Source organism: Saccopteryx leptura, chromosome 12, assembly GCF_036850995.1.
Source record: "Saccopteryx leptura isolate mSacLep1 chromosome 12, mSacLep1_pri_phased_curated, whole genome shotgun sequence".
Taxonomy (NCBI): domain Eukaryota; kingdom Metazoa; phylum Chordata; class Mammalia; order Chiroptera; family Emballonuridae; genus Saccopteryx; species Saccopteryx leptura.
In genome coordinates this window covers 6,713,398-6,729,153 of record NC_089514.1, presented here as the reverse complement: position 1 = coordinate 6,729,153, position 15,756 = coordinate 6,713,398, and the positions used below count along the sequence as shown (strand labels likewise).

Below are 15,756 nucleotides of genomic sequence, written 5' to 3'. Positions count from 1 at the left end.
AGACAGACTCCCGCATGCGCCCGATCGGGATCCACCCGGCACACCCACCAGGGGGCGACGCTCTGCCCACCAGGGGGTGATGCTCTGCCCCTCCGGGGCGTCGCTCTGTTGTGACCAGAGCCACTCTAGCGCCTGGGGCAGAGGCCAAGGAGCCATCCCCAGCGCCCGGGCCATCTTTGCTCCAATGGAGCCTTGGCTGCGGGAGGGGAAGAGAGAGACAGAGAGGAAAGAGGGGGGTGGGGGTGGAGAAGCAGACGGGCGCCTCTCCTGTGTGCCCTGGCCGGGAATCGAACCCGGGACCTCTGCATGCCAGGCCGATGCTCTACCACTGAGCAAACCGGCCAGGGCCTGAAGATGAACATTTGAATAAACTCAAGAAACGGCCACGGTGGCGCGGAAAGGAAGGAGCCCTCCCTGCTTGTGACAGTCTCGGTGAAACATCTCCCCCCAAGTGTGAACCTCGTGAAATAAAAACGTGAAAAGCAGCCTTCTTGAGTGACGCCCTCTCCTTTGCTGCCCTTGACGTCTTCCCTGGTCTGACGTTTGGGAGCTCAGAGGCCAGAGAGTGACTAGAATGGCTGAATACCCAGGTGTGTCTATCTGAAGCCCTCCGCCCTTACCGGTCCCCCTGATTTGTTTGTTCTTTTCTGTCCTTTGGGATTTGGGAGGATTAAGGAGACCAGATGGAAAAGGAGGCGAGAAACCAGTGCAGCGCTGGGCACTCAAGGAATTCTGGGGTCACAGTCTCACGGACTTGACGTTTCCCGAGAACCAAGCACAATCCTTGGGTCACAAGGTGCTTCTCTGAAGCAAGGTTTCCGTAAGGAGACGGGGAACGTATGTGAGGATCAGCGTTCACAGTACGCTTTAGTACCTGTGGAGCTAGGATCCGTGCCAAGCTCTGCCCCGGAATGGGAGGAATGTGCAGACCGCTCCTTGTGTTTGGAGAAAGCAGGTGGTTAGACAGGGGTGGTGGGGTGGTGGTGGCTCATGGGAGCGGTGTGACTGTCCCTCCGAGGGAACAAAGGAGCTTGTGAGGCCTCTGAGTTTCCACCTCATGGGCGCCCACCTCAGCTTTCACTTCCCTGATCGGTGGCCAGAAGCCGCAGTGATGCCGGGGACCACGTCTGCTCCCCGAATGACTGCAGACACATTAGCTCACAGCCAGAAAGCTCTTGTGGGTTTGAACTGATGCGTTTGATCCGTGCGGCTGCAGACCTAACATGCCTTGAAACAGTCTCAGCAAGCGGCGTTTACAACTTTAGGTGAACACCCAGGAGTTTCCTTTCAAACTGCAAGAGGGGTCTGACTGGGAGAGAGTGAAAACAAGGTCGGGGGGGGGGGGAGAGAAAGGTGGGGGCTTTTTTATATGTTCCTGAGGCCTATCGTCCTCTCTGACACGTTTCTTCAGAACAGCCACTCTGTTTTGTTGTGTTCCACACTGCTTCTGATATTTTCAGATTTCCCCCAAGCTACCTGGAGGTGGTCCTTTGTGGGAAGCCGCCATTCCAGGGCCTCTCCAGAAAATACGATTTTGGATAAAAGGCCGCTCGGTTTTCCCCGAACTGAGTCAGGTGAACGATCCTGTCTGTTTCCAACACACGAAACGGAATAGCATTTGCTCTGAGGATCCGCCAGAGGCCGGGATGCCGCTTGTCCAGCCACAGCCTCTGCTCCCTGTTCTGCCTCTTCTAGCCCTGGCTGGGCTCTCATGCCGGCTCCCGGTGGGTGTCCTCCAAGAGGGGTCCTCAGGCGCGGGCTGACAGCCTAGCTCTGCCGCTGAGGAGCGGGCTCCCCCTCTCTGGGCCTCCGACCGCTCCGGTTGTCCTGGGGGACAGCTATGGGCTGGCACCGGGCAGCTGAGGGTCACAGCTGTGTCAGGTAACGAAGGAGCCCGCGTGGCCTGCGGCGCCCCCTGTCCGTGTAAACGGTGCGTTGGACCCGGCGATCTCTCGGTTTGCCTCCGGTGCTAAGATTTTGTGATTTCTGTCTCCTGATCCCTGGAGAGGTGTCCCTCTGGACCCGGAGACGGAGCGGAGAGGTGTCCCTCTGGACCCGGAGACGGAGCGGAGAGGTGTCCCTCTGGACCCGGAGACGGAGCGGAGAGGTGTCCCTCTGGACCTGGAGACGGAGCGGAGAGTTGTACAGCCTTCGTGCTCCACCGGGAGCCTGACTTCTCGTGGAAGGAACAAGCAAACAAGCAAGAACACGTGCGCCGTGTCCCGTGACCGGTTCTGTGGAGAGTAATGAAGGGGGGAAGGAGGGAGGGGAGCAGGGCGGGGGCGGCCCAGTGTGGACAGGTGACTGGGAAGGCCAGGAGAGGAACCAGGGAAGTGACCTTGTCCGCAGGTGTGAAGGGGGTGAAGGAGCACGCTGTGCAGTTATCTGGGGGAAGAACACCCCCCGAAGAGAAAGCCCCCCGTCTTCCTCTTTCCCGGAGGTGGAAACACACCAAGGGGTGTGAGGAAAAGCAAAGTTTCATTATGCTTAGTTGGGATATAAGAATGAAAGCGAGAGTTGTGGGAGATGAGATCAAAGAGATAGTAGTATTTATATCAGTTTGAAAGACTTCATTAGGTTCCCTGGATGCAGAGGAAAACACAGTCCCTCCCTGGTCAGCCTTGTCAGGAAGGCAGATGTAGGGTCTGAGTGACAAGTGCCGTAACAGAGGAGCACACAGTGTGCTCTGTGAGGCAAAGTGGGGGCAGCACACATTCTGAACGGAGAGCGGAGGTTAGGACAGGCTTTCTGGGGGCCATGAGGCCTTGGTCCCTGAAAGAGGAACAGGAATTAACCAGGTACATCAGGGTTGCTGTCTGCAGACAACAGAACCCACTTTCACTGACGTAAGTAGAGGTGCGTGGTTAAGAGGTACCGGCTTACAGGCCACCGTGGAGTGTCTGGGAACCAGGCTTGTTGCTGGAAAGCCAATGACCCCTGGAGAGAGGGGAAAGCGTCCAAGACCCCCACGAGGTTCATGGTTGAAGGACCACCGACTCCGACTGCGGCTTCCTGAGATCCACGATGACTGAACAGTGCCGGGTCCCTGAGATCCACGATGACTAAACAGTGCTGGGTCCCTGAGATCCACGATGACTAAACAGTGCTGGGTTCCTGAGATCCACGATGACTAAACAGTACTGGGTCCCTGAGATCCACGATGACTAAACAGTGCCGGGTCCCTGAGATCCACGATGACTAAGCGGTGCCGGGTCCCTGAGATCCATGATGACTAAGCGGTGCCGGGTCCCTGAGATCCACGATGACTAAACAGTGCCGGGTCCCTGAGATCCACGATGACTAAGCGGTGCCGGGTCCCTGAGATCCACGATGACTAAACAGTGCTGGGTCCCTGAGATCCACGATGACTAAGCGGTGCCGGGTCCCTGAGATCCACGATGACTAAACAGTGCCGGGTCCCTGAGATCCACGATGACTGAACAGTACTGGGTCCCTGAGATCCACGATGACTAAACAGTGCTGGGTCCCTGAGATCCATGATGACTAAGCGGTGCCGGGTCCCTGAGATCCACGATGACTAAACAGTGCGGGGTCCCTGAGATCCATGATGACTAAGCGGTGCCGGGTCCCTGAGATCCACGATGACTAAGCGGTGCCGGGTCCCTGAGATCCACGATGACTAAACAGTGCTGGGTCCCTGAGATCCATGATGACTAAACAGTGCTGGGTCCCTGAGATCCATGATGACTAAGCGGTGCCGGGTCCCTGAGATCCACGATGACTAAACAGTGCGGGGTCCCTGAGATCCATGATGACTAAGCGGTGCCGGGTCCCTGAGATCCACGATGACTAAACAGTGCCGGGTCCCTGAGATCCACGATGACTAAACAGTGCTGGGTCCCTGAGATCCACGATGACTAAACAGTGCTGGGTTCCTGAGATCCGCGATGACTAAACAGTGCCGGGTCCCTGAGATCCACGATGACTAAGCAGTGCCAGGTCCCTGAGATCCACGATGACTAAACAGTGCCGGGTCCCTGAGATCCACGATGACTAAACAGTGCTGGGTCCCTGAGATCCGCGGGGTCCCTGAGATCCACGATGACTGAACAGTGCTGGGTCCCTGAGATCCGCGGGGTCCCTGAGATCCACGATGACTGAACAGTGCTGGGTCCCTGAGATCCACGATGACTAAACAGTGCCGGGTCCCTGAGATCCACGATGACTAAGCAGTGCCAGGTCCCTGAGATCCGAGATGACTAAACAGTGCTGGGTCCCTGAGATCCGCGATGACTAAACAGTGCCGGGTCCCTGAGATCCGCGATGACTACACAGTGCTGGGTCCCTGAGATCCGCGATGACTAAACAGTGCCGGGTCCCTGAGATCCGCGATGACTAAACAGTGCCGGGTCCCTGAGATCCACGATGACTGAACAGTACTGGGTCCCTGAGATCCACGATGACTAAACAGTGCTGGGTCCCTGAGATCCATGATGACTAAGCGGTGCCGGGTCCCTGAGATCCACGATGACTAAACAGTGCGGGGTCCCTGAGATCCATGATGACTAAGCGGTGCCGGGTCCCTGAGATCCACGATGACTAAGCGGTGCCGGGTCCCTGAGATCCACGATGACTAAACAGTGCTGGGTCCCTGAGATCCATGATGACTAAACAGTGCTGGGTCCCTGAGATCCATGATGACTAAACAGTGCTGGGTCCCTGAGATCCATGATGACTAAGCGGTGCCGGGTCCCTGAGATCCACGATGACTAAACAGTGCGGGGTCCCTGAGATCCATGATGACTAAACAGTGCCGGGTTCCTGAGATCCACGATGACTAAACAGTGCCGGGTCCCTGAGATCCATGATGACTAAACAGTGCCGGGTCCCTGAGATCCACGATGACTAAACAGTGCCGGGTCCCTGAGATCCATGATGACTAAACAGTGCCGGGTCCCTGAGATCCACGATGACTAAACAGTGCCGGGTCCCTGAGATCCACGATGACTAAACAGTGCCGGGTCCCTGAGATCCACGATGACTAAGCAGTGCCAGGTCCCTGAGATCCACGATGACTAAACAGTGCCGGGTCCCTGAGATCCACGATGACTAAACAGTGCCAGGTTCCTGAGATCCACGATGACTGAACAGTACTGGGTCCCTGAGATCCGCGATGACTAAACAGTGCCGGGTCCCTGAGATCCACGATGACTAAACAGTGCCGGGTCCCTGAGATCCGCGACGACTAAGCAGTGCCGGGTCCCTGAGATCCACGATGACTAAACAGTACCGGGTCCCTGAGATCCACGATGACTAAACAGTACCGGGTTCCTGAGATCCACGATGACTAAACAGTGCTGGGTCCCTGAGATCCGCGGGGTCCCTGAGATCCACGATGACTGAACAGTGCTGGGTCCCTGAGATCCGCGGGGTCCCTGAGATCCACGATGACTGAACAGTGCTGGGTCCCTGAGATCCGCGATGACTAAACAGTGCTGGGTCCCAGTGCCGCAGCTGGCCCAGGGCCGCCACCAGACATCGCCCTGTCGTCTCACCATGAGATCTGACCTCTCTATACATGGACACCCTCATCTGCTTCACCTTAGTGCAACACTAGGTCACATACAAGTACACATTCTGTACAGAAAGGCAGGCCAGAAGGCGTTAGAAAAGATGTTGAGTAATAGGGTCTGCTGTAAACGAAGTAAAGGTTGTATAAAGAGACATTCACAGAATGAGTAAGAATAATTGTAAATGTGTTACAAAGGTCAGGTACTAAGTACATAATTTCACTACCATTCTTTCCAAGAGTTGATCCTTGGTTTTACTGGTGTCAGCAAACAGAACTCTGATCACGTAATTGTTCAAGTCAGAAATCTGGGAGCCACTGAGACACGTCTTTCCCCACAGAAAACCCACCAAGTCCTGTCAAGTTCACCTCTGCCTTATGTCTCGAATCTGCTCTCAAGAGATCAGATTTTGCCATAACCCAGAACATTCTAAACATATAAAAGGATTTTTATATGTTTTCATTCTTATCTTAAAAAAACAAAAGAAAGAAAAAAAAGAAACCTATTAATGGAATTTAAATTAAAAAACTCTCAAATACTGTAATTAAAAGGTCACCAAATCTTTCATTTAGTAAATAATAGGTTAGAATGTAGATGATGAATTAGATGGAACCAAGACTGTTTAGAGAGAGGACTTTTCAGGAGTCCCAAGGAAAAATAATAGTGGTTCTTTTAGAAATCGGAGTGTGGAGGAGGGGTGGGAGAATTGGGAGACATGCTGTGTTTTCAGGGAGCTCTGTGAAGAGAACTTAGCCAAGGCCCTAATGCTGGGTGATACTATCTCTGTGATGAGAAATTCGGTACACTCGCCTCTTGCTTTCTGCTGCCGTGACTTTGCCAAATTTTCCTCTAAAGCTAATCAGTATTTTAAGTGAATTAAGTGTGTGTGTGTGTGTGTGTGTGTGTGTGTGTGTGTGTGTGTATTTATAGTCTTGGACCACTTGCTGATGAGTTGAAAGGAATTAGAGAATTAAAATCATACTTAAATATTTTGTGTACTTCATGGATCCACTCAACTTTTTCATCATCTTCTGATGTCTTCCAGTGGTAGCTGCGCTGCAGTGCTCGTATCCATGTTTCAGCGTCAGATGGTCTGCAATCCAGTTTTTTTGTTTGTTTGTTTGTTTTTGTATTTTTCTGAAGCTGGAAACGGGGAGGCAGCCAGACAGACTCCTGCATGCGCCCGACTGGGATCCACCCAGCATGCCCACCAGGGGGGGGGATGCTCTGCCCATCTGGGGCGTCGCTCTGTTGCAACCAGAGCCATTCTAGCGCCTGTTGCTATTCTAGCACCTGAGGCAGAGGCTATGGAGCTGTCCTCAGCGCCTGGGCCAACTTTGCTCCAATGGAGCCTTGGCTGCGGGAGGGGAAGAGAGAGACAGAGAGGAAGGAGAGGGGGAGGGGTAGAGAAGCAGATGGGCACTTCTCCTGTGTGCCCTGGCCGGGAATCAAACCCGGGACTCCTGCACGCCAGGCCGACACTCTACCACTGAGCCAACCTGCCAGGGCCTGCAACCCAGTTTTATGCGAACTCTCTTGACTCTGCACATAGATACATACATGTCCCTGCGGAGGGGACCTCTGCAGGAGGTCTTTAAACTATTCAAGGTTAAGGATCAATGACTTAACTGTGTTTTCAGCCTTGAGTATCATATGACCTAGTCTTCATTCTTGACGCACATGAAGTTTAGGTCATGTCAAGAGATAAACGACACAGTTACATTGCCAGGACTGGGGCGGGGGGGTCATGTACAAAGCCCTGGAAGTTTGTCAGTTTGTCAGTTACCCTGCCGCTCTGCCTCTTCCAGGTGACTGCCGCAGCATGCCTGCCCACAACAACTCCTCCTGCGACCCTATCCTGACGCCCCATCTGACCAGGCTCTACGGCACGGTGTTCGTGGGAGGCCTGGCGGGGGTCATCTCCATCCTGTTCCTGCTGGTGAAGATGAACACCCGGTCCGTGACCACCACGGCGGTCGTGAACCTGGTGGTGGTCCACAGCGTCTTCCTGCTGACCGTGCCTTTCCGCCTGGCCTACCTCGTCCAGCGGAGGTGGCTGTTCGGCTTGCCCTTCTGTAAATTCGTGAGCGCCATGTTGCACATCCACATGTACCTCACCTTCCTGTTCTACCTGGTCATCCTGGTCATCAGGTACCTCGTCTTCTTCAAGCGCAAGGACAGAGTGGAGTTCTACAGGAAGCTGCACGCGGTGGCGGCCAGCGCCGGCCTGTGGCTGCTGGTGGCTGTCATTGTGGTGCCTCTGCTGGCGTCTCAGTACGGAACTTACGACGTGTACAGTGACGAAGACTGCTTTAAGTTTCACAAAGAGCTCATGCACCCGTACGTGCGAGGCATCAACTACTTGATCGTCACTCTTTTCGTGGCCACCGCCGTGGTTCTCTTGGCCTCCCAGACCCTCATCATCGCGTCCATGATGCGGAAGCTACGCCGCTCCTTCCTCTCCCACCAGGAGTTCTGGGCCCAGCTGAAGAACCTGTTCTTTATCGGGGTCGTCCTTACCTGCTTCCTCCCTTACCAGTTATTTAGGATCTATTACCTGTACACTGTGGCAAACTCAAGGACGTGTAACAACGACGTCGCGTTTTATAACGAGATCTTCCTGAGTGTAACGGCGATTAGCTGCTTTGATTTGCTGCTCTTCGTTCTCGGGGGAAGCCATTGGTTTAAGCAAAAGATAATCGACCTGTGGAATTGCCTTTTGTGCCGTTAGCCACACCACACCCGGTGTTCCAACTTACTTCCTTCGTCTTGGGGGTGAGATATAGGTAGAGGGAGGTAGGAGGGCTATTCTGTGACTTGACTGACACCATGTCTTGATACAGCCAGACAAAAGGACTGTCAGACGTCAGAGCATTCTTCGTCCTAGTCCTCATGTAATTCCTACCACCTCGACAGGACGTCCATGTAAAGAGAGTGATGTTCAGTCCACTTGGAGTTGCAGCACTGCATCATTTTTCTATATGGAGTGTCCACTTGGCCCATCCAAGCACCATGGATCTGACGGTTTCTGAGTTTTCCTAGTTTATTTTCGTTTCCTCTGTCTGAAACACGGTCCTTTTTTAAGCTTTGGGTGGGACTCAGCCCTGTAGTTGGTTCTTGTCTTTTCATTCCACGTAAAACCTTTGGTAAATTGATTCTGCCTACCATTCAGCTCCCAAGCACAAATGTAACTTTGCTAACTAAATAAGACATCCCCGTTCAACTCACACCCTGACAAAAAGAAACAGATAAGGGGGAGGCCGGTTAAGAAGCTGTTCTAGATGATCATACCTTTGGTAGGAAGTCACTTCTCTAGAAATCGAAAGAGAAATAACTCCCGGTAACAAGGATATATCTAGGTTTATCCTTTGAGAGTTCAGCTTGAAGGACTTGAATCGACTCCCCCAATATTTCCAAACCTCATTTTAGAACTTACTAAATATATCTAAATGATGGTGAGAGGGTAACTGAGAGACTATCCCTGAGCAAGATGCTGTTAGGCTTTAAAATGAGTTCCCAAAGGAAGTGGTTAAATTTTTTTTTCCATTTCTGTGTTTTAAGAATTTCTAGAGCTCTTGGTCTACAGTTCATTCAGATTTTCCTTGGAGATGGAAAGTCATACTGAAACCTTTAGCGTTCGCTTCAACCCTTAAAGTCAGGTGTCTTTAAATAAATGAAAACAATTAAAAAAAAATAAAACGTCTGAGAAATATTCAGGAAAATCGTCAAACCAGGAGATTAGGGTGCTAAGTTATTACATATGCCTGTGGGTTTTCTTCCCTCCTGCTCATATTTCTACTAGTTCCCTAAAAGTTTCATGATCTTGGAACTTTCAAAGGAAATGGTCCAGTTTCATGTTTAATGCTTCAGAAAACCCGAGGCATTTCATGGTAGAAATAGAAGAAATGAATGAACGCTGGTAATTTTGTTTTTCCCCATGAGGTAAATGTTCAGGATTGAAAGCTTTATCTTAATTTGTTATACTACATGGGTCCATAAATTCATGAGCTAAATAAGAAACACCCTAGTGAGTTTCTTTGATCGCTAAAATTGCTAGGTTATAGAAATGAATTTCGGGGAAGAAAAAGCAGTAACATACTGCTTACGACCTGTTCCCAGATATTTTCTGTTTTAGAATTTCTTTTATGTGTCCTCTTTTCTGTTTTAAGGTATATATATTTTTATCTCTTATTTGTATTCTTTTACCATTTTTCTTAGATTTTTTTTCACACTTTGACCCATAACATTTGTAAGGAAATTTCTAAGACCCATAAATTTTTAAAGAAAATTGGTAACACGCATAAAATTTGTCAGAAAATAATTAGAGTAAAACATTTAAAACTTTTAAAATTATTTATGGAAAACAGACACATAGACCAATGGATCAGAATATAGAGCCCATAAATAAACCCATGCCTATATGGTCAATATATGACAAAGGAGGCAAGAAAATACAATGAAGTAAAGACAGGCTATTTAATAAATGATGTTGAGAAAATTGGGCAGACACATGCAAAAAAAAAAAAAAAGGAAGAAAGAAAAAGAAAAAGAAACTAGACTATCTTTTTCTATCATATCGAAGAATAAACTCAAAATGGATTAAGGGTTTAAATGTAAGCCCCGAAGCCATAAAACCTCTAGGAGAAAACACAGGCAATAAACTCTAACATTGTTCTTTCTCTGATCTATCTCCTTGGGGAAGGGAAACAAAAGAAAAAAAATAGGACTACTTCAAACTAAAAAGTTTTTGCTTGGTAAAGGAAACCATCAACAAAACGAAGACAACCTATTGAATGGGAGAACATATTCACCAATGATACATCTGATAAGGAGTTGATACCTAAAATTTATAAAGAACTCAAAACAACTCAACACACACACACACACACACACACACACACACACAATTCAATTGAAAAATGGGCAGAAGACATGAATAGACATGTCTTTAAAAAGGGACATACAGATGGCCGACAGACATGTGAAAAGATGTTTAATGTCTCTAATCAGCAGAGAATTACAAACTTAAACCACAATGAGATATCACCTCAGCCTGTCAGAATGGCTTTCATCAATAAATCAACAAACAACAAGTGTTGGTGAGAAAAGGAAATTCTTGTGCACTGTTGGTAGGACTGCAAATAGGTGCAGCCACGATGAAAAACAGTATTGTGGTTCCTCAAAAAATTAAAAATAGAATTAACTTATGACCCAGAAATTTCACTCTGGGAATATAGCCAAAGAAATCCAAAACACTAATTCAAAAAGATATATGCACCCTTATGTTCAATGCAACATTATTTACAAACTATAAAAAACGATCCCTGAAAGTATCGTCTTTCAACATTATGTACAATAGCCAAGACTTGGAAGTAACCCAAGTGCTCATAAATATATAGATGATTGGATAAAGAATATGTGCTACATATATATAATGGAATTTTACTTGGATATAAAAAAATGAAATCTTACTATTTGCAACAATGTATGTGTAACTACAGGGTATTATCTTAAGGGAAGTAAGTCAGACAGAGGAAGACAGATACGTTACGATCTCACATATATGTAGACTCTAAAGAACAAAATAAACAAATAAACAAAACAGAAACAGACTGATAGATACAGTGAACAAACTGAGGGTTGCCAGATAAGAGGGAGCTGGGTGAAAAAGGTGAAGAAAGTAAGAAGTTACTAAATAGTCACATGAGTGTATAAAGTACAGCATAGGGATATAGTCCGTAATATTGTAGTAACTGCGTACAGTGCCAGGTGGGTGCTGGACACATTGGAGGAAACACTGTATAAGTATATGATTGTCTAACCACTATGCTCTCCACCTGACACATAAAATTTTGAAAACACAGGAAAAAGTTATGGGAATCACATAAAGTTTTTCTACTTACATATATCTGTCTCACTATCATAATAGCTGTTAGCTTGTACATTGCATTATCTCTTCCAGGTTTTAAATATGTTGAGGTCAGACAATTATGCTTTTCTCCGTATTATATATCATAATGGAAGGGCTTATTTCTGTGGACCTATAATAAATGTTACTAAAAGTTTAGAAATGCAATATTATATCTTATTTGACTATGTTTACAGAATAAACAAAAATTTTCAATTTGCCTATGCTTTGTCTCTAATTATATTATGAAAATGAATCTCATATAGGAGTAATGGTGACAATGGCTTCTCCACCCGTTTTTGGAGATTACAATTATAAGAGAGAGAAATTAAAAAAAAAATTAAAAAAACAATCATATTTATGATTGCATCAAAAAGAATAAAATAGAGATAGATTTAACCAAGAGGTGAAAGATCAGTACAATAACAACCATAAGACACTAATGAAAGAAACTGAAGATACAAATAAATGGAAAGATATACCTTGCTCATAGATTGGAAGAATTAATATCATTAAAATGCTTATACTACCTAGAGCAATCCACTGATTCAATGCAATCCCTATCAAAATTCCAATGGCATGTTTCACAGAAATAGAAAAATTAACTCTAAAATTTGTATAGAACCACAAAAGACCCCAAAACAATCTTGAGAAAGATGAACAAAGCTGGAAGCATCACATTTCCTGATCTCAAATTATTTTACAATGCTTTAGTAATAAAATAGTATACTGGCATAAAAACAGACACATTGATCAGTGGAACAGAATGGAAAGCCCAGAAATAAACCAGTGCCTATGTGGTGAATTATTTTGTGCTAAAGGAGCCAGGAATATACAATGGGCAAAGGACAGTTTCCTCAGTGATGGTGTTGGGAAAACTAGTTATTTATTTAATCTATCTGTCTATCTAGAGGGATACATACATACATACGCAAACACATATAGCTATATATGGTTTTTGGAATCTTATGAAAACCAAATCCAAGGTATAGAAGTAGAGATTACAACAGTGTTTACAGGAAGCTACAGTAGTGGGAGAAATGGGAAATCACTGGTCAAAGGGTACAAAGTTAGAGTTATGTCACATGAATAAGTTCAGGGCTGTAATTTACAGGCATGGTGACTATACTTATGACTGTTCTAAACACTGGAATATGCTAAGAGGGTAGATTTCAGGCACACACAAAAACTGGGGAGTGTGGGCCCTGGCCGGTTGGCTCAGCGGTAGAGCGTCGGCCTGGCGTGCAGAAGTCCCGGGTTCGATTCCCGGCCAGGGCACACAGGAGAAACGCCCATCTGCTTCTCCACCCCTCCCCCTCTCCTTCCTCTCTGTCTCGCTCTTCCCCTCCTGCAGCCGAGGCTCCATTGGAGCAAAGATGGCCCAGCGCTGGGGATGGCTCCTTGGCCTCTACCCCAGGCGCTAGAGTGGCTCTGGTCGCGACAGAGCGACGCCCCGGAGGGGCAGAGCATCGCCCCCTGGTGGGCAGAACGTTGCCCCCTGGTGGGCGTGACGGGTGGATCCCGGTAGGTCGCATGCGGGAGTCTGTCTGACTGTCTCTCCCCGTTTCTAGCTTCAGAAAAATACAAAAAAACCCCACAAAAACTGGGAAGTGTGTGAGGAGGTAATGTTAATCAGCTTGACTGTAAGGACCATTTTACTATGTATAGGTATATCTAATCAGCAGGTTATATACCTTAAATACACTTAATTTTTATTTTAAAAATATTCTAACTGTACTATGAGCTTCCAACTTGTCAGATTGAAAAGACTCTCAATAAAAAGTGCACAAAAAGGAACAAAACGCAAGTATGTTATTTATTCTGTTAACACTAGATGGCAGTCCAGAGTAACAAAATTACATCTGCTTTTCTAAGCGTCTTGAGTTTTAAGCTTAATATATTAAAAGATATGGTGGGGGGTGGGGAAGAAAGGAAAATGGAATAAGCATAATAATCTTTTAGGGTTTTCAGAACTCTGCACTAGACCCTGTTTTGTTTTGTTTTGAATAAAGTCATATTTCATAGCATATGTTGTGACTTTCTAAGTGGTGCCTTCAAGAAAAAAGAGTTATAGCCATATTTTTAAATATTCTAAACTCCTGATGTGCCTGTTGAAATCTTTTCTAAGGTTTGCATCTCCTTTGATAGTCTAACTCTATGGCCCCTTCTCTATTTGCTGCTAACAGGTAAATCTGAGATGTGTAACCGGGCCCAAGAGCCAGCATGGTGTTAGCAGCCAACTGTGTTGGAGATTGAACAATTTAAATTCCTATTCAGTTCGTGTTCTACAGTATTTAGAAGTAGCTAGATCTAAGCATGATGCAATATAGGTCATCAACCACCCATCGTCCGAAAGATAGCATATTATCACCATGTTCGTCCGCATTTAACTGAGAGTCTACCATGTGCCGAAACGGTCCCAAACATGCCGTTCTAAAATGCATCACTTTGATGTAAGGTTTGCTATGAGCTGGAGCCAACTGGGAGGAAGCCAACACACAAAGCCCTCTCTGCCCTGTCCCCCCCCACTACTGGGCAGGGCGGGAGGGTTCTTAAACACCAGAGACAATTCTAGACTCTTATCGGCCCTGGAGCAAATCTACATCAGAAACCTTACTAAAATAGCACTTTATCTTTGCTCAGTTTCCCCCATTTTTATTACCTCCCCACACTCTGCCACCCCTGGGGACCTAAAGAGCCCCTTCCTTTGTCTTGTCCCTTTTCTTTGTTAGGAGGCTATGGAAGCCCCAGGTTCTGACCAGCCGTCACTGTGCGTTCCCACGTGTACACACCATGCCCATGCTAGCGTGTGAATAAACTCTGGTTTTCTCCTTAATCTGTATCGTGCCAGTTCGTTTCACAGACCCAGACACTGAATCGAAGGGCGCTGAGGAATTTTTGCGAAGTGTCAGAGATGAGTAAGTTTTCATTTCTATCTCTTCGGAACCCGCAGAGAGACTGATAGAGAAAGAGGTAAATTACAACAGAGGAAGAGCGGGCGATCATAGTGGTCAGTTGGTGAAGGCAGAGGAGTGAACAACGAACAGATGTTCGTGAGTGCGTGGCTCACCGCTTGGAAAGGTGACGTTTCTACTGGTTCTTCAGTGGCATCCAGGATCTGCCCCCTACCATACCCCTCGCCCATGAAGTTCTCATTTCATTTCTGCCCAGATTAACAGGAGAAGAAGACAGAAAGGGCAGAGATTTGCGGGACCATTTTATCTGAATCTGCAAGTGACTTCTCCCCCGGCACACGGTATTTGTTAAAGCCTGGCGCTGCGTTCTCTAGTTTTGATAACGGTGTCTCTTTGCTCTCGGTGTTTTGCTGTTGCCCAGGAAGGAGCAGCTAATTCACTGTAGCTTGGAAGGGCTTCTCTGTCTTTTTCTCAAGTGCAAAGGCTTTCTACAGTACTTTTCTCTGCAAACGGAATTCTGTGGCAATGCCCAGCAAGGCGCTCCTGCTTCCTGACAGAGGAGCCTAGGCTGTGTTCCCCAGTGAGCCAGACGTTTCCGTCTCTGAGGTGTAGCTCTGCGCCCTTCCCATAGTCCACAGTGTTTCCCTGTGCAGGTTGTCACTTGCCAAGGTAACGAGGCCAGACGGGCGGACTGAGACACCGTGTGCCCAAGGATGTTTCAGATCTCCAAAGCACCCAATTCTAACAAGGCAAAAACAAGCGTCTCTTTATCGTATTAATGTTCCAAAGAGGAAGAGGCGAACGCTTTCCTATCGAATGACTTTCCAGGGATTGTTTGCAAAACCTGAGGGGTGCCCTTTGCCCTCCCCTCCACACTCCCTCAAAAACTCCTCCTATCCAACGCCACGCGGAAGAACTCGCTGGCCGCCTCTTCATCCACGGTGCAGATCCATTCTCATCTCGTCGGTGAATTCGTTTTCACCCAGACTAAGCAAGTTTCCAAGCTCAAGGAAATCGACCTCACTCCACATTTGTGAGAGTCTAGTCTGTTGTGCATCTTCCAACACTGTGCATTGTTATTAATGGGAAACCTGGACCTTGCACAGAAAACACTAAAGACCAGGCTGGCCTTGACATTGGTCCCTGCGTCATTGCTCTGCACGTTGCATTACTTTTCAGTGATCTGAAATAAATAGTATTTCCCGATATCCAAAAATAATACTACTGTAATCTCTGCATTTACTTTTTGGACACTCTAATATAGTACGTTGAACATTAAAATCCTTTTTCCAGGAAAGATGAAATAACACTGATCTAAAACTTGTAGGAATTCTGTACTGAATTTACTCAACCCACTTTGGGATATGAGCCTATTTTTCTTTCCGTTCTAGTGGTCTACTCT

The 15,756-nt window shown here is 47.3% G+C and overlaps 1 protein-coding gene across 1 annotated transcript in view; it reads left to right on the top strand.

Annotated features, from left to right (window-relative positions):
- The window catches only part of GPR141 (G protein-coupled receptor 141), a 36,903-nt gene extending 28,315 nt beyond the window's left edge, over window positions 1-8,588 (top strand). The window contains exon 2 of the mRNA XM_066354238.1: window positions 7,340-8,588. Coding sequence (XP_066210335.1) covers window positions 7,354-8,262 — 909 coding nt within the window. The 5' untranslated portion in view covers window positions 7,340-7,353 and the 3' untranslated portion in view covers window positions 8,263-8,588. The remainder of the gene's footprint in view (window positions 1-7,339) is intronic.
- The last annotated feature ends 7,168 nt before the right edge of the window (window positions 8,589-15,756 follow it).